The following is a 19306-nucleotide window of genomic DNA, read 5'->3' on the forward strand; positions in this document are numbered from 1 at the left end:
AATTTCAGTAAATAAATATTTTTAACACAATTATTTTAGCATAATTATAACAGCTCCAAACAACTACTTAATGCAATTAACCATAGAAACAGAAAGATGGTCTTTAACAGCTCGTCTCGTCATGTCCTGCGTACTCCGTGCGCATAAGGGGCTAAAAGTCAATTAGTGATCACGGGCTACATTCAGATTCAACATTGCGTGCACATTCGGCCTACTCTTTTTATTTTTGTTTTAAAGCAAGAAATTTAGTAAAATTAGGGATGATATTTTAAAACATCTCAAATTTTATAACAATTCAAAATTTCAATACCAATTTGGACTATACCATATACTAAATGAATTATTTTATTTAAATTTTCTATTTAGTTTACTTCATCCATTCGGTTCGGTGTAATTTTAAAAAAAGTTATAAGACAATAAGTGATAAGAATAAAAATCTTTTAAACAAATTAAACTTTTGTAAAAAAAAAAAAATTAAAACTAATCTCATTCTTCTTTCTAGAGGTGTACAAATCTCAGTTTGGATTAGAAAATTGAATCGAACTAGTTTATTTGGTCTACACAGTTACGAACCAAATATATTGTCGATACAATCTTCAATTATTAGATAAGTGGAGTAGATCATATTTTTCGGTTCAAACCAATTATAGCTTGATTTGATCTTGACCTAAAAAAATAAAAAAGAAACACTCCCTCCTCTCTTACATCCACTAGCTAGTGGTTAATGCTCCTCTTCTAACCTCTATCTCTAGTGGCCCAATGCATTACTAGCTCACCGTGTTGCACTTCTTCTTTAGCCTCTTGGATCTTGTCCCTCCACCTCCACAGGTTTGTTAGTGAATGACGATCATCGATATCTTGTCTTTTTCTCTACACTCTCCTTGTTATAAGAACTAAGAATATTTTATTTCCCTTCTTTCCATGTGTGTATATGTATATGTTCTTTTATATCTATTAGTTAAGAGATTTAAGCTTATTTATGAATCCACTTTTGCTTCGGTGGCTTTGTTAATTGCTATATTTGATTTATAGTTTCGTTGATTTATAAAGTGGTAAATGGATTGGTATGAAGACTATAGTTTTTTATGGCATTAATTTTTTTTTAATCTCTTTTATTAATTATTAAAAAATGATGAAGATGATGAATATGTTGATACATTTTTTTAGAGTTCCCATAATTCAGAGAAGCATATAAATATGTTTAGTATGAATTAGACGTTAAACATGATGATAATGGAGTTAAAAGATTAGCACAACAACTGTTTGAGGGCTTAAGTGGTGAGTCGAATCTATTGAAAAAAATTAAGAGTAAAAAAAGCTGAAAGAAGATGGACAGGTGGACTGCCCATATCAAAACCCTAAAATGAAGGGTCAAGATTTTTTCTGCTTTAAAATTGGTTAGATTATTGGGGACAGCTGGTGGTCTCAGTAGATTCTAGAGACCACCTTTCCCCCTTTTTCTTTTACTCTCCTGCATGTGTATATATTCCCAATGCCTTCACACAATTAATAAGGCAAAAAATCAAAAGAGTACTAAAATTCTATTTACACCCGATTGGATTTTTTTACATAGTATCAGAGCAGTGCCTGTAATAAGTACTGATTTTTATGATTTCTACACTATATTATTACTCAACTACTTAATGGCAAACCCTAATACAAATGTGTTGACACTCCTAAACTCGGATAAGCCTGGAATGCAACTTGTCACAACTACCCTTGATGGCTCTAATTATTTATCTTGGAGTTGAGCCATGGTGATTGTGTTGAGAGCCAAAGACAAGCTCGCTTTCGTTGATGGCAGATGCCAAAAATCCCGAACTTAATGCAACAGAATATGAACAATTATACAAAACAGACAGCATGGTGATGTCCTAGATCCAAAGCTCGATGAACAAAGAGCTTGCTAGCACATTTTTGTTTACCACATTAGCAAAAAACTTGTAGGATAAAATAAAAAAAAAGTATGGTGAAAGTAACGGGCTTTTGTTGTATCAATTAAAACATGAAATAAGTTTAATCACGCAGTCTAACATTTCTATCACAACCTATTATATAAAATTCTTAACTCACCTAAGGCCCTCACCTGTTTGCACTTGCCATGCTGCAACACAACACAGTGAAATTGACAATACTGACAACTTGATCCAATTTCTAATGAGTCTTAATGACTCATACGACCATGTGAGAAACCAAATATTGATCACGGAACCCTTACCCACTGTGACAGAACTTATTCCATGGTCATTAGCGTTGAAAAACAAAGGAAAGTACACAATATCAACTCACCTGAAGGGATACACGTTGCATTTTATACCAACCTAAAAGACAATCAAAAATTCCAAACCAAAAAAAGAAAAAAGACAGCAGAACATGCACTTACTATAAAAATACAAGGCATATAAAGGACACATGCTTCAAGTTCCATGGTTATCCAAAATGGTTTGCAGAACTCAATGGGAAAATGAACAAAGAAAAAGCCAATGCAGTGGCAAACAATGCCCCCGATGGCACCAAAACAGAAGCATCCAACATAAATTGGGGCATAGAAATGGCTACACTCATACAATAAAAGATCAACAAGTACATGAAAAACCAAGGAGCAAACACATCAGAGTCGACAGGATGCATGTCTGGCCTCGCTAGTAAGCAACCTAAATGCTATTTTTTGCATACCTCTAATGATATAAGAACTTGGGTAATAGACACAGGTGTCATATCACACATATGCCATGATTTTAAAATGCTTTCAAAACCCGTAAAACTAGAACCAACAGTGCCTGTCTCGCTAGCAGACGGAACCACCAGTCATTCAACCCACAAAGGAACTATAAAGCTGTGTGATAATCTAATTCTGCAGGATGTCCTCTATATACTAAAATTCATTTATAACATTATTTCTGTCAGAAAGCAAACCCAAACTTCAAATACCTACATTTTCTTTCATCCTAACCATTGTATTGTGCAAGATTTGACAGCTAACAAAATATTAAGGAATGGAATAATAATGAAGGGCTTGTACACCTTGAGTGAAGATATAGACTCTAACAAAGCATGCATCAGCCACACCCAAGAAAATAACCTACAACTATGACACAAAAGACTCGGTCACACATTCACAAAAAAATTAATTCACGTACCCAGTATAAAGTTATCAAGCAGTGCAGTTTCACATGATTGTGAAATATGCCCTTTGGCAAAATAGTAATGTTTGTCTTTCTCTAAAAGTTCCATCAATACCAATGACATTTTTAGTTTGATATATGTTGATCTTTGGGGACCATACCCGGTCAATTGTATGTCTGATACATTCTTTTTTTAACCATAGTTGATGATTTTTCAAGAGCCACTTGGACTTATTTATTAAAAGAGAGAACGAGTGTATCAAATAACTTAAAATACTTTTGCAATCTAATACACAATAAATTTCAGAAAACAATCAAAATAGTTAGGACAGACAATGACATTGAGTTCATAAACACCTCATGCAAAAATGTTTTCAAGAAAGGGGAATCATGCATTAAAAAACCTGTACATACACACCACAGCAGAATGGTGTGATGGAAAGGAAATATAAACACCTACTACAAATTGCTAGGGCATTGATGTTTGAATCAAAATTACCAAAAAATTTTGGGACGAAGCCATACTCACAACCACACACATAATAAACATTTTGCCAAATTCTATTGTAAAATAGAAAACTTCTTATGAAATTTTGTACAAAAAACAGCTAGATTACTCAAATCTAAAAAATTTTGGTTGCCTATGTTTTGCTACAAACATTAACCCCCAAAAGGACAAGTTTGAACCCAAGGCTTTAAAATGTGTTTTCTTAGGGTATGCACTCGATGCTAAGGCCTACAAATTATATAATATAATATAATAAACATAAAAACGATTTTGTTAAGGGATGTCATATTCCATGAACATATTCACCCATACCAAACACAACACCCTAAACTAGATTATCATGACACACCACTACAAATACTAAGCATCGACATAATAACCATACCCAAAAACTAGTTACAAAGTAGAGAAAAAATTCCCTTACCAGACATCATCCCCCAAGAGTCTGAAACGAGGAGGAGCACCAGGGTGAGAAGCAGGCCCGCCTGGATGGAAGACTTTATTGCCCATATCATCGAACAACCTGTGCCCGAATCTCCCTTCCTCATGTCCACCTCACCTGCATACAATCATGACTATGTTAATTTTATTGCATAAGTGTTTATTATGAAAGAACCAATGTCATACAGAGATGCTAAAAAGGATAGCAAGTGGGTTGAGGCCATGCAAGCCGAACTGTTCGCACTAAAAGATAATAACACTTGGGAACTAACTGCAGTACCAAAAGAAAAGAAAGCAATTGACTCAAAATGGGTGTATAGAATAAAATACATACTCCACCCAACATCTCAATCAGTTCATGCAACAACCCAGACGGTCCTATCTCGACGTCGCACTAAATGTTGCCGAGTACCTAAAGCAATATCCGGAGCAAGACATCTTCTTTTCGAGAAGGAATGACCTTAAAGTTTAAGCCTTTTGTGACTCGGACTGGGCATCGTGTCCGATGACCCACAAATCTCTCACAGTCTTCTGCGTCTTCCTCAGGCTAGCGTTAATCTCCTAAAAAATAAAGAAACAAACTACGGTTAGCAAGTCTTCTGCAGAAGTTGAGTGCAGAAGTATGTTATTCACAGTACGTGAGGTTCAATGGATAACTTACCTCCTTCGAGATTTTCAAATAGTACCTCACTTACCCGTAATACTGAACTGCGATAACAAATCTGCCAAGCACATCGCAGCAAATTCGGTCTTTCACGAACGAATAAAGCACCTCGATATTGATTGCCACATAGTTAACAACCAGGTACAAAAGGGCTTTGTCAAAACAAAACACGTCACCTCAAGAGAACAGCTCGCCGATCTGCTCACGAAACCTTTAAGGACCTCAGCACATCACCAACTTCTGTTCAAGATGAAGCACCTGCAACAAGAAAACACAAAGGGTTAAAGAAGTGGTGGTGAGGAACTTGAAGAGTCGAAAATGAACAGGCTTCATCTTGTGGAGCGGGTGAAAAAAATTAAGAGTAAAAAAAGCTGAAAGGAGATGGACAGGTGGATCGCCTAGATCAAAACCCTAAAATGAAGAGTCAAGATTTTTTCTGTTTTAAAATTGGTTAGATTATTGGGAACAGCTGGTAGCCTCAGTAGATTCCAAAGACCACATTCCCCCTTTTTCTTTTACTCTCTTACATGTGTATATATTCCCAATGCCTTCGCACAATCAATAAGACAGAAAATCAAAAGAATATTAAAATTTTATTTACAACCGGTTGAGTTTTTTTTCATAGAGATAGATCAAATTTTGTGAGTGTATGACAATTGATTTTTTAGATGTTTGTTTTATTTTGGTGATTAATTTCCACTTCTATTTGCAAAGTGGATGTTTACTTCTATGCTTGGCTGGTGAGAAGGATATTATATCCATTTATATTATTGTTAGTAAAGGAGGCCATGGATAGATAATAAGCTGATGCAGAAGTAAGCTCTTTTAGCATAAAGTTTTGTTCACTATTATGTTTTAATTGAAATTAACCAAAAATGTATAGGTAAAAAGTTTTTATTTATTTTTTTAAATAATAATAATTAAAAAAATGATGGTGAAATCAAGAAAGGCCACATCTCATGGGCCATGAAAGAGCCTTTTAGACTTTTTGTGGCTAATAATGATGCAACATGAAAATTTTCATGTTTTAATTTTACTTTTCTTTTTAGGTTATTTTCAATTTTGGTCCCTTTTCCTCTGGAGTTAGAATGAGAGAACCGTAATCAACACGAGATTGGGGTAGATAATGCGGTAATAAAGTAATAACTAAAATGAAGTAAAAACAGAGATCATATGCATGCATGACAATAGTAATTAATTATAATAAAGTATATTAATCACAATTTATTAGAATACATCATAGGATGAGTGCTTAATATATTCTTCACCCATAGAATCAATGTGACTTAAACATAGAAGCGTGACTACTTGTTATAATTTTCGATCACATTTTTAATAGAATAAGTAGTGACAGACTCCAAAATCCTTCAATCTTATTTTTGTAGAATTTTGTTCCAAGACACTTAGATGGCTTCGCTGAAAACATTTCAAAAAAAAATTTCAATTGGACAATAGTCTTAAAATTAATTACAATTTGTATGTACGATGATTTAAAATAAATTTATTTATTTTTTTCAAATTAGATGTAATGTATTAAGTCTTACCAGAAACTGAAGGAGGAAGATTAATATAAATATTTATTTTTTAAAATACAACGACTAATTTGAGAAAAAAATCAGTTTGGACATACATGTATGTATATATATATATGTATCAAAAATATATTTTAGTGGTTGTTCTTTTACATTTATTTCAGAATGGGACAGAGACATTTGAGACAATTAATAGGGTTGAGCTAAAAAAAAAAAAAAAAAAAAGCGGCTAGTGACGTGTAGCTGGCACGTCTTTTTGAGCTGCACGCCACATTACCAACCTCCACTCCATTATATTGCCATCAACTTCGTGAATACAACTAACTTCTACTTTACCTTACATACTTATAATTAAAATATTCTTAATTTTTTAGTAATTTGAAATATAAATTACCATGTTTTATACAAGTAATTATTTAGTAATTTGGAAGGCAGCTGATGTCTCATTCGTCAAATTTAATATCAGAAAACAAAAAATTATTAGTAATTAATAACTACGTTAGTTATTTTAACTACCAAAAAATCTAATTTAATTTAATAAATGTGATGGGCATAATCATTTATTCGACCATCCACATGGCCACCTACAAAAACTCAACACACACCTATCTCAACTTACGTAACATCCATCCACTTACCAGCCATTTTCCAGCTGATCCCCAATTCAATATTCTTTTGAAAAAATAAAAAATTAATGAAATTTCCCCGGATCTTATGGCATTAATTACTATTACTATTATATTTTATTTGTAATCTTTTCAATCATAGATGTTCTGGGCAATACAATGAAGTAGTGGACATGAAACATGGTGTATATATATATATATATATATATATATATGATATCAAATACATAGATATAGCCTCCTGGAAATCCATAACAAAAAGTGCTGCAACATTATTTTACACTCTTCAGCATTTTATCCATACAAATTACAACTGACTTTATCAACACAAATTAGGGGAACCATGTAAATAAATAATCTGTTAATTCAAATAATAATAACACATTCAACAGCTGAATTCAAAAAAAAAACAAAAGGCAAAACACATTGCCTTACCGGATTCTTGTGAAGGTGAAACCAGTGGCAAATGCAACAATCAACGTCCCTTTGGATTCATGATTTGTGAGAACACAGCACTTGGTGTGAGTCCATCAGAGTCTTCACTCGCAAGGCTCCGTCCCCCAATGCTCATACTCATCCCGCTGCTCCTTGAATCCGTCACATTACCATCAAAACCCGACAATGCATTGGGATCTTTCTTCCCCTTGCAGCTCACATCATACGGCTCCTCTTCTATGTTCATTTCTCCAATACCCTTCCCGCTTTCCTCTGCACTTTCTTGTAGCTGCAATGCAAACTCTAGGTTCCACAACACATCACCCATGGATGGCCTCTCGATTCCTTGATCTGCCACGCACTTCATTGCAGTCTCTGCAAACTTTCTGAAGCATTCATTTGCAATCTTCCCCTTCAGATGAGGGTCAACAATCTGATCAAGAACGCCTTTCTTGTGGCAGTGTGCAGCCCACTCTGCCAAGCTAACTTGCTCCTTTGGCAGCGTTGGGTTTAAGGCTGGCCGAGCACACAGGATCTCGAAAAGCACAACCCCAAAAGAATAAACATCCGACTTATCTGTTAGTTGCTGCCGTCTGAAGTACTCTGGATCCAAATATCCAAAGCTACCTTTTACAACAGTGCTCACGTGTGTATGATCCAATGTGGGACCTGTTTTCGACAATCCAAAATCAGAAACCTTGGCAACCCACTTCTCATCCAAAAGAATGTTAGTCGTTTTAACATCCCTGTGGATAATAGTGTGTTTGGCACCAGTATGGAGATAATGCAAACCACGTGCAGCCCCAATGCATATCTCAAGCCGTTGCTTCCATGGCAAAGGGGGCTTTTGGGTTTTGTATAGATGTTCTCGCAATGTCCCATGAGCCATGTAGTCATAAACAAGGATCATTTCACAATTCTCTTCACAATACCCGATCAGTGAAACAAGGTGGCGATGCCGAAGTTTTGAGAGCATTTCAATTTCAGTCTGAAACTCATGCACACCTTGCTCAGATAGTGGGTTTCCACGCTTGATTGCAACCTTTGTTGTTCCACCATCAATTTCTCCCTTGTAGACTTTACCAAAACCTCCAACCCCAAGAAGCAGAGCTTCATCAAAGTTATTGGTCGCAGCCTTGATCTCTGCAAACGAGAAGTGTCGACAAAGATTTGAAGGGAGGGAGGATGCATAACTTCCTGTAGTGTTTGTCTTTGCAGAGCCAGCAGAGTGTGAATTTCCATATAGAGATAGAGGAAGCCATCCTGATGGCCCATCACTTGTACTGTGGTCCTTCCCTTGCCTGCGACGACGAGAAGCAACAACAACACAGAAACCAATAAGAAGAGCTAGAATAATTCCACCACTAACACCACCGGCAATAATCCCTTTCTGGCTTTTTGAATGACCAGTAGATGGTAAAACCAATGAGGGGTCAATTTTTTCCTGTACAGGACCTGGGATAGGATTGGGCCCTGCAAGATTACCATTTTCATCACTTATTTTGAATATTTCCACTCCATTTAAGATGGAATCATAATACTGCGGTTTTGTGGCTGTATTTGGGTGAAGTGCAAGCCATAGATCCTGCTGTGAACTCCCACCAGGACCGAGAACCACATAATCCTTATAAACTGGAACTCCGTTATTCTGTGCCCAAGCTATTACATCAGCCGATTCCTCAGCTGTTTGATTATTGAGGAAGATGCTAAAGACTCTCTCATTGATCTTCGTAATATTTTCAATAACCTCACAGAAGTGGAGCCTTACGAGGAAATTGAAACTGGGGTCAACACTGAAAATCCAGGTCAAATTGTAGTTAAGATTGATCTGAGAATTTGGCCCCATGGATCTAGCAGTTGCATAGACATTCCTTGGTGCTATATAAGAAGGCATGTCCTTGGGATACTGAATGGACAAGTTTGGACTAGCGGTTACAGGAACACCAATTGCAGCCCCAAAAATATATGGCTGGTCATCACCCCAAGACCTAAACAGTCCCGTATCACCGGAAGGCGAGATATCATTTCCGCCAACATTTAATCGATAAACATTCTCAAGAGCAGTGGAATTATCGATGGTGAATGGACTGGATTGACCCACAATCATCAAGGATCCGTCAGTACTGCTATAAATATCAGGCATAGACATAACCTCAATTCCATTGACAAAGGCATATGCATTTGAAGGAGTTGAAGACGGAGTGAAAGTTATGTTCAACGTACCACCGTCTACGTTAACTGAATACTCCTTGACAAGAAAAGCATAATTCAAAGCTAGGGTGGTTTGAGCAGCACTGAAATTCTTAAGAAGAGTATAGGAGCCGGTTGAGACGGAGAATAGCGCATTGGTTGCATTAAGTCCATCATAAGAATTGGAATAGAAATAGAGACGAACAAACTTACGACCAGCTCCTACAGGGAAACTGTAAGTAAACTCGGAGTGGAAAATACGAGCTGTCATGAACGGGACTTCAGGAACCGCGGGATCCTGAGTTGCAGCCTTGGCTGGCTTCGAATCTCCGGATGAGGACAAAAAAGTGGATCGGACATCCGGAATCCAGGTCCTGTTATCGGAATCGGTAGCTTCCGAGGACTCCCCACAATTTAGTAAAATCTTATCAAGTGCCACAAACTCCGCAGCTAAGATAGCAGGAAGCACAGATCCCAAGAAGAAAATAACAAGAAGAGAAACGGGAAAGAATCTTCCGACGTTCCTCATGAAAATAAGCCAAGTCTGAGAAATTTAACAAAAAATTTATATGAGGTGAAGATGTTCAAACCTATAGACTGAGACTAAGCAATCAGAACCAGAGAAAAGAGGAAGTTGAAGCTTGAACTCAACATCTATCAGCGATTAGTGCCAAGATCTAACGATTTTAGATCTAGCCACCAACTTTCATGAAAGCTGAAAGGTATAACTAGGTCGCAATCGGCAGAAGGTAAAAAAGTTACGGAGAAAGGTCAGCAGATGGGAAGACTGGAAGCCATTGTTGGTAGATTAACAGAAGGTGAAAAGAATAGAGCGGAAAATAAAGTAAGAGAAGTAGAACAAATAGAATGTGTGTAAGGAAGAGATAAGGAGTGAAGGTGGAGAGATATTCACCTGTTGAATCGGCAGAGAAGCTCAGGAGAGACACTGTAAGAGAAGCGGAGAGATCTTGAGAGATTAGGGAAGAGAGAAGAAGAAAACTTAAAGCCGAAAATTTAGTATTGAATTTCTGAATATTTAGAGCAGCTGTAATTTAGTTGCGTCTGTTATCAAATGTTTTAGAAAATAAAAAAAAAAATAATAATAAAAAAAGAAAATACTGGTTCAGTCTAGTAATGGTTTTAGTGGGAATTTAATAATATCGATTTTGCGGTTGTTGAAATGACGAAAATGCCCTTAAGAGCTAAAGTCACGAGTCGGGGTAGTAGCCCCATCTGTCATGGATTCACGAACGCGTTAACGCGTTGCATGTTTTTAGGTACGGTGACGGTGATGAAGTGGGGCCGGAAAACATCAGGATCGTCCATATTGGAGGGAGTTGATAGCTGATCATGTACCTGCACGTAGAGTATAACATCCCTTTTCACGCATTTATTCTAAAAATCTTTAGTTGTCACCTTATTTTCTTATTGAAATAATTTTTCTTATTATATCTTTTAAAATATGTATTATTATACTTGCTAATATATTTAGCATTTAAAATTTTTCTAATCTTATATTTTAAAAATAATTTTCTATTTTGTTTTATTTTATAATTTTACCATTATTTAACTTTCTTTGTTATATTAATTGTCAAACGTGTTAAATTATGTCAATACCATCCACTAAATTGATCAGTGGTTTTCTATTTCTTTCAATAGTTATTTGTTTGGTTTTAGTTAATTAATTATTTTACATTGTTAATTGCCACTTCCAAATTAATTTTTGTTTAATTATTTTATTTTTAATTTATGACCACTTTTCTTTTTCCTTTTTTTTTTTTTTTTTCAATTCTCAAAATTTACTCTCACCTTTTTTTGTACAATAGAAAGTAATTTTGATAGGAAAGCTACCTTTCTACACTTGTAAAAATATTTAAGCTTTTACAAATTGATTACGAGCCAGAGAGACTCAAAATTTTGATTAGTTCAGTGCTTGGTTTAAATTGAACCCAACAAAATTTTATAAACAAAACATTCAAATAATTAAAAACTTACTTAATGATTTTGCTGCTTCTACTTCCAGACGGATAAACACAAATAAGAAGAAAGTTGACATTTTGCTGCTTCTTCTTGTGTAGATGTATATTATCTTTTTCCCTCAAGCCTCTCTCCTCCTAGGGTTTTTAGATGTGGGATTTTCTTTCTTTTTTTTTTTAATGGATGAGTTGAGGGTAACTCACTCCAATTTTCTGCAAAGAATAGAGATGGGTTTTGTGGGGAAGGAGAAGTCAGCAGCTGTTGCTGATGAAGAAAGGGAGGGAAAAAAAAAGAAAAAAAAAACAAAAGAAACAGAGACCAAAATGTATATATATATGTATTACCCCAAATATACAATTGAGCATTTCACATTTTGCCAACATAAAATATGTCTCCTCTTTCATATCACAACATCTAACATTAAAATATAATAAATTAATTATTAGTAATGAAATCAACTCTTAATTTCAATTAATAAAAGTAATTCAGTAATGATAGAAATCAGGAACAACTAATTTCACACAATATAAGCTCTTCAATGATCGAACTAAACACATCAATACAAGTGGAAAAGAGTAAGGTACAAGTTCAAACTAAATTGACAAAGATTCAACCATCAGTCTCAAACCCATACCACTCATTTTAAATTTCACAGTTATAGAAAACACTATTAATTGAAAAGAAAAGGAGACAGTCAGATAAAGCATACTTCATTTTGCAAGTTCTGGAAAGAATTGTTTTCTAAGTGTTTTCTTATCTCCAAACAACTGCGCTTGAAGTCTATTTACTCTCAATTTTCATATTTTTCCAACAAAGACAAAATACTCTCAGTTAATTTTGTTCTTCCTCCTTTACTTCCATTAAAAATTAAGGGAATAATCAGGGAAAGAGCAGGAGAAACGAACTCTAGTAGCCACAAACTGAAGAAGAAAATGATCATCTTCTCTCCTCATCTCCTTCAGTCTCGCTAATCACTGGGAGATTCAAAATAATGTTCACTTTACATCAAGCAAACACCTATAGTCCCATGTCCCTCCTTATTCTTCTTTCTTCTTGATTTTTACAGAAGGTTGGTATCAGGACCTTCACGTTCATTTTATATTGCTGTAAATAGAAAGGCTGGATTTCTATTGAGTTTAATCGATTCAATTGCAGTGACTTTTAAGCGTAGCTTAGGACTCATTTTTATGCATACTTTCTTTTCAAGTATCTGGTTTTAGAAGACAAGGCAAGAAATTTTTCTTGGCTTCAAAGCTAAACACTCATCATAGACATATAGATGGATGTATAAATTTGTTGTCCTAGCAACACAAGTGATGTGGCTCCTCCTCTTCAAACAATGGATACCCACAAGACAAAATTGGTTTTCTCACTCACCCTTTTTACTATCTTGATCAGGAATGTGGCTATAACAACAAGTGATGGGTATTTGAATAAAGCAGTAAATATTTTGAATACATATATATATATATATATTTGTATGAGTTGATGATTTTTTTCTGGTGGTGGTGTTCAGGATTTATGAGTTGGAAGATGATGATGCATGGCAAATGGCGCAGAGAAAAGGGAACCAATTTGTTGTCAATGACAAACCTTTCTATGTGAATGGATTCAACACTTACTGGTTAATGGTATTTGCTGCGGATGAATCAACAAGAGGAAAAGTGACCGAGTTGTTTCAGCATGCATCTTCAGTGGGTCTAACTGTGTGTAGGACTTGGGCTTTCAATGATGGTCAATGGCGAGCTCTTCAGAAATCTCCATCAGTCTACGACGAGCAAGTTTTCAAGGTTATCTTCATGCCCAATTGCACAAAATTAGAGTATAAAAAATGACTAAGTATTCTTCAAACTGCAGGCCCTGGATTTCGTGGTAAGTGAAGCAAACAAATACAAGATCAGACTCATATTGTCATTGTCTAATAATTGGGATGCATACGGAGGGAAACCACAGTATGTGAAATGGGGAAAAGAAGCTGGCCTTAATTTGACATCTGATGATGACTTTTTCTCCCATCCCACTCTCCGAAGCTACTACAAGGCTCATGTTAAGGTGTACTGCTACTGGCTTCTAACTTTTCCTTGCAGTGTTTTCCGTTCTCATTTGTTCATGTGTTTCCATGGCAGACGGTGCTCAATAGAGTCAATACATTCACAAACATCACTTACAAGGATGATCCTACGATTTTTGCCTGGGAACTGATGAATGAACCCCGTTGTACCTCGGATCCCTCTGGTGACAAGCTGCAGGTTCATTTTCTCATATCTACCTTTGCAAAATCTCTGTGGCATCCAACGAAATGATGTTAGTGAATGTGTTTGTGTTTCAGTCATGGATACAAGAAATGGCAGTGTATGTGAAGAGCATGGATGCAAAGCACTTGGTTGAGATTGGATCAGAAGGATTTTATGGTCCCTCTGCACCTGCAAGAACTCAGTTCAATCCAAATACCTATGCTACACAAATTGGAACTGACTTTATAAGGAACCATCAGGTTCTGGGTATTGATTTTGCCTCTGTTCACATTTATGCCGATTCCTGGTAAGCATCACACCTTCTATTCAAACATTTTCCCCTGTGCTATGTTAAACATGTCACATGTGCAGGCTTTCACAAACCATCACTGATGACCATCTTCAATTCACCAAATCATGGATGGAAGCACACATTGAGGATGCTGAGAAGTATCTTGGAATGCCTGTTCTGTTCACTGAGTTTGGTGTATCTGCTAAAGACCCTGGTTACAATTCATCCTTCAGAGACACCCTTTTCAACACAGTCTATAAAACACTCTTGAACTCAACAAAGAAAGGAGGCAGTGGAGCTGGGAGTCTTTTCTGGCAGCTCTTCCCTGAAGGGACAGATTACATGGATGACGGCTATGCCATAATTCTTCCCAAATCTCCTTCCACAACCAATATTATATCTCTTCAGTCAACAAGACTCGCAATCTTCAATACCATGTGCTCTTGGCATTGCCACTGGGGCTGCAGGAAGAGAACTCCTTTGGAGTCATTCCTTTACCATGATGATCTGTAACTTATTCAAGTAATGCTGTTCTCCTATTGGAGAAAACAACAAATATGTATTAATCATCATAATATTACCTGTATGTACTTACTACTGCAAAAATATGAATACTTTAATCTTATAAACAAGGGTTCTGAGAAGTCAGAGTGAACACGAGAATATATATTTCCTGCAATCATATATATATTTATATATATATATATATATGTCATAGTTATTGGACAACCATGGTCAAGCAACCTGACTCCAGCCAATGGACAAACTCCAGCTAGAAATCTGCATTACATGAAAAATTGCAAACCTGGTACTACCAGCTGTTAGTAAATGATTGGACAGTATTCTACGTGGTAGCTAATCCTCCTTGGATACAAAAACATTACCAGACCAACTTGAGATTCTTGAACTGTTCCCAACCCAAAAGGAGGGCTTAGAATACGAGATGAGATGGTTTTCATTGATTAAATCTGAAAATAACCTATATAAACTGGTGAAATCTGCAAAATGAAAGAATAAGAGAGTAAAAAATATATATTTACATCCCAAAAATCTTATTATTTGGTTAAGCTGAACTTTGACAGAACAGCAGCTGCCTGGTCACCACCCAACAAAAAATAAGGATGCGCCAGAGCTGCAGCAGCTGATAAACGTCCTCTTTGAAAAGAATCTCTTTCTGATATTAGTTTTCTAGCTAGATCCCAGCCTCTACCAGAGTCAAGGTCAAGAATTGTCAAATCAGGCCTGGAACGAGTCCTCTCCCGCCAAAGATTCAGATCGTATTTAGCTGCCTTTATTTCTGAATTGAAATTTTTTAACCCAGCACTGGATCTTAAGCTTGGTATTGCCATTTGCAGGAGTACAATCCCAGCAGAATACATATCAAATAGATCAGGACTGTTTAGCTGCAAAAAATAAAAATGTTAACCAGGTTATTAGTAAGCTGTGAAAACATGTTTCAGTTGCAAATTTAATAATCTGAGGTTATGCAAATACCAGACTACATAATCACGGTTATGTTGCTAAGTCCACATACCTTCTAGGAAGCAACAATGAGTGACACATTCAATTTCTTCAATCAAAATTTGATGGTAAGTCAACAAGTACCTGCCATATAATTGGAGAAAGAAAAGCAGCGATGGGTTCTGGAGGAGGACTTGGTGTTTCCTCTGGAAGTACATAGAGTTCAGGGGGACAATAGTCCGGATCAAGTAAGGTGCGGTTGGGTACATAGTTCTTGCCAATGCGAAGATCTGTTGCTGCTCCAAAATCTATGAGCTTAATCTGCCCGCTCTTTGTTACCACTAAGTTGGCTGGCTTTACATCCCTGTGAACTATGCCAGTGTCATGAATTTTTCTAAGAGAAGTAATAATCTGGCGCATTATTTGCTTGATGATGAGTGCACTCCGTTTAACAGAGTCTACTCCTTGCAAGACACGCCCAAACATTACGGACTCCAAGTTAAAAGGGAAATTACGATCCTTCAAATAATCAGCGAGACTTCGATCTCCCTGTCATATGGACATCCCTACAATTAGTGCAGCGGATAGAAGGTGAATACCTACACCTTCATAACAAAAAAAAATCTGCTTGCGCTACCACACAGAAACTGCATTTCGTCAAGGAAGATGATGAATTTCAAATGAACAGATAAGCTACATACAAGAAATTAGAAAAATTATTAGGTACTCAACAGAACAAATGAGTTGGAGCAGCCTATGAATTTAATTGGTTTATTTTAGATTTTATATGGCAGAAAAAGAGCTATATTTTTCTAAAGTTGACTAATAATAAATAAATGTCCTAGCTTATTTTTGCTCCATGAGCACATAATGCTTTCTCAAGAAAATAACATGCGTGTGATACCTTCAAACAGCTGTTTATTACAATAGATATCATCATTTTTAGCTGCTTACCCAGAAAAATGGATCCACAAGAAAAACAGCTTCTAAATCAGAGATTAGATCCAATTAGGTAGAGTACCTCAAATTTCCAAACAAGCCATTTTCCACCTTTAGTAAATTGTGAATTTGTTTTGTCAGCAACAAAAGTTCCTAGGAATTCAGCACATGTTTCAGGCGCTGCCCTGGACAGCCTGTAGTTAAACCATTCCTCAAAATCACCACATTCTTCGGCCTCTTGAACTCCAACTTTCACCTACATGATCACATCAGAAAAGAACGAAATTTCTGCTTCCTTATGTATGGGATAATTAATAAAACAAGAATGTAAAATCATCTCTAAGGGGGCAAGAATACGAAAATTTAGAAAATGTGGAAATCATCATATTTACAAGAGCGCAATCCATCCATTAGAGAATAGAACAGTTGTTTTCTAGACTCAGCCCAAACGTATTTTCAGGATTCCCATAAATTTCTAAATTGATATCTCAGTGAATCAATCAAGTGCCAGGGCTAGGACAAAAGAGTACAAAAATTAAGTAAATGTGGAAATCATCATATTTACAAGATAGCAGTGCATCCATTAGAATAGACCAGTTGTTTCTGAGCATCAAAGTCCAATACATGATTCCCATAAATTTCTAAATTGATATCTCAGCGAATCAATCAAGTTCCTGGGCTAGGATAAAAGATTAAGAACAAGTGCAGCAAGGCATATTGAATTATACAACAATAGAAATGATAATGATATTTCAGTTAGTGCAGCAGGAAGTAGAATTATTTGATTGCAGGAAGTTACCTTCTTGAGAATGACCTTCTCATTGAACTTGCTATATAGCTGTAAAGATTTTCCTCTTCTGCTCTGCAACTTCTCTTGATCAGTCACATTCTTGGGGACCATAACTCCAGAATAAACAACACCGAAGGAGCCTTCTCCTAATTTATCACCAATCAAAAAATCCATCCTCCTCAACTTCCTCCCACTCAAATTTTTCAGACCTAGCTGTAGAGGAGCTAGAACATATGCATCTATAGCACCTATTAGCACTCCAGGTCTGGCTGTCAAGTAAACCCATGTCAACCCCCCAAAAACCCCAAAACCCCATTTCTGCAAGTCAGATAATTCTTCAAATTGCATAAGCACAGATTGAAAAGCAGGCAACTGAGACAATGACCCCTCCAGTTCTAATAGGTGAGCTTGAATGTCAACAAGATTAGCATTGCACCTTTGTAGATTACTGCATTTCGAGCGACTTGTGGGGGACCAAGTATGATATCGGAAAGTGGGTTTTAAAGGAGACAAGTTAGTGTAGTTACAGTTCTGTTGAAGGTTGATTGGGGATGGAGAAAGGAGAGAAGCCATGATTGTTCTGCAAACAAAAGGACCGCGGTTTTGACCTCACTAGTATCAGTTGGGTACTTCTATAGCCATTAAAGGAGACATCAGTAAAGGCGTGTCATTTGCCACGTTAGTCCCTAGATTTATCCACTCCTTCATCCTGAAAACTGTGGACCAAATCAGTAATTGCGTTTTTGCCCTATTAAAACACAGAGAATCTCATACTTGCTGAAAAGAGAGATTTTTGAAGTATAAGAAATGTGAATCTGAGTCAATCATAACAATCTCATACATTTTAATCTCATACTATTTGGTTGTTAAATCTTGTCTTAATTTTTTTATATTTGATTTACGACTTAAAATTCTTGAAGTTAATACCCAATTTTTATTCCATTCTCAATTTAATTCTTCGCTTAATATTTCAGTTTAACCTAACAAATTTTGCCATTACACTTTCTAGTTAAAATAATAAAATTGAATTTAATAGGACTAGAATTTGACAAAACAAATAATTCTTATAAGATAAAATGGGTACACACCCTAACAAATAAATTAAAGTAAGACTATGAAAAGTGAAAATACATTGAGCATGTAGGTGTATATAACATTTAATTGTTAGAAATTTTGATGCAAAAGTCATTTTTTATTAAATTCAACACATTTTAAGAAAAAAAAAATAAACAAAATATTAGAGTTACATACTACTCGAAAACGATATAATCATAACGTGATTGAGAGACCCATTGATAAAAATCTTAATTATTTGATTCACTTCTTCTATTTATCTAACTATTATGCACAAAAATTCTGAAATTTTAATTGATGGAAGACACATTGAAAAAAGAATTTGTACTCTTTTTATATATAAGAGAAGAGACCAAAGCACATTCAAAGTAATTGCATGTGTTGATAACTATTATTATTATTATACTTTAATTATTATAAAATACAATAATTATATAGTTTATTTTAAGGTTACTAACTTCATTAAGGTACATTTTCCTTTACAACGATTATTTATTATTTTAATTATCATTTAAGTTGGTTTCAACCATTATAAGTAGATAAAAAAAATAAAATATAAGATTAGTGGGTCAATTACTTTAATTGCTGAAATTAATATTTTTCCACTTGACCCACAAAACTAATTATGAAGACTATAACATATATATATACATATATTTTATATTAAAATATATTTATTGAAAAAATGAATTTGATACGTATTAAGATAAAATCAACCAACAAACTCAAATTTATTATATCATAATACTAAAATAACTTATATTATAAATGTGAATAATAGCGGTCACATAACTTCAATATCATATTTCTTACACGCACCACACATCAATAACTTTTATTAATTCAGTTTATAATATCAAAACAGTCTCTATAATTTGTTTTATCAAAGCATTCTGATGTGAGCATGGACATGAAACATAAAAAAAAGACTCAATCCAAAGAAAGAGGAGAGAATAGGTAAAAAATGAGATCTTATGACTGACTGTAATGACCCCAGAAATTCAAATGAAGATGTATA

General features: G+C 35.4%; 3 protein-coding genes across 3 annotated transcripts; 1 reads left to right on the forward strand and 2 right to left on the reverse strand.

The window, feature by feature from the left end:
* Positions 1–7144: 7144 nt before the first annotated feature.
* Positions 7145–10590, reverse strand: FER (Malectin/receptor-like protein kinase family protein). Its single transcript, XM_088206515.1, has 2 exons — positions 10435–10590; positions 7145–10065 (listed from the first exon to the last, which is right to left on the reverse strand). Exon 2 carries the CDS (start codon positions 10048–10050, stop codon positions 7372–7374), a length of 2679 nt encoding a protein of 892 aa, XP_088062641.1. The 5' UTR covers positions 10051–10065; positions 10435–10590; the 3' UTR covers positions 7145–7371.
* A 2229-nt stretch (positions 10591–12819) lies between these two features.
* On the forward strand, positions 12820–14668 carry MAN6 (Glycosyl hydrolase superfamily protein). The gene is made up of 6 exons (XM_022038199.2): positions 12820–12923; positions 13015–13288; positions 13356–13550; positions 13625–13747; positions 13828–14039; positions 14105–14668. Exons 1-6 carry the CDS (start codon positions 12838–12840, stop codon positions 14535–14537), a joined length of 1323 nt encoding a protein of 440 aa, XP_021893891.1. The 5' UTR covers positions 12820–12837; the 3' UTR covers positions 14538–14668.
* A 264-nt stretch (positions 14669–14932) lies between these two features.
* Positions 14933–17977, reverse strand: STN8 (Protein kinase superfamily protein). The gene is made up of 4 exons (XM_022038198.2): positions 17224–17977; positions 16507–16680; positions 15630–16034; positions 14933–15427 (listed from the first exon to the last, which is right to left on the reverse strand). Exons 1-4 carry the CDS (start codon positions 17785–17787, stop codon positions 15080–15082), a joined length of 1491 nt encoding a protein of 496 aa, XP_021893890.1. The 5' UTR covers positions 17788–17977; the 3' UTR covers positions 14933–15079.
* Between the last annotated feature and the right edge of the window lie 1329 nt (positions 17978–19306).

Source organism: Carica papaya, chromosome 6 (assembly GCF_054855325.1).
Source record: "Carica papaya isolate Zhongbai chromosome 6, ASM5485532v1, whole genome shotgun sequence".
Classification (NCBI taxonomy): Eukaryota; Viridiplantae; Streptophyta; class Magnoliopsida; order Brassicales; family Caricaceae; genus Carica; species Carica papaya.

Excerpts from the sequence above, each read along its gene's own strand:
- FER (XM_088206515.1), bottom strand. The coding sequence starts at position 10,050 with ATGAGGAACGTCGGAAGATTCTTTCCCGTTTCTCTTCTTGTTATTTTC.
- MAN6 (XM_022038199.2), top strand. The coding sequence starts at position 12,838 with ATGGATACCCACAAGACAAAATTGGTTTTCTCACTCACCCTTTTTACT. Across the intron at positions 12,924-13,014 it reads GCTATAACAACAAGTGATGG|GATTTATGAGTTGGAAGATG; the intron begins GTATTTGAATAA and ends GGTGGTGTTCAG. Across the intron at positions 13,289-13,355 it reads ACGACGAGCAAGTTTTCAAG|GCCCTGGATTTCGTGGTAAG; the intron begins GTTATCTTCATG and ends TTCAAACTGCAG.
- STN8 (XM_022038198.2), bottom strand. The coding sequence starts at position 17,787 with ATGGCTTCTCTCCTTTCTCCATCCCCAATCAACCTTCAACAGAACTGT. Across the intron at positions 16,681-17,223 it reads AGAAGGTCATTCTCAAGAAG|GTGAAAGTTGGAGTTCAAGA; the intron begins GTAACTTCCTGC and ends GTGATCATGTAG. Across the intron at positions 15,428-15,629 it reads TTTCTCCAATTATATGGCAG|CTAAACAGTCCTGATCTATT; the intron begins GTACTTGTTGAC and ends TATTTTTTGCAG.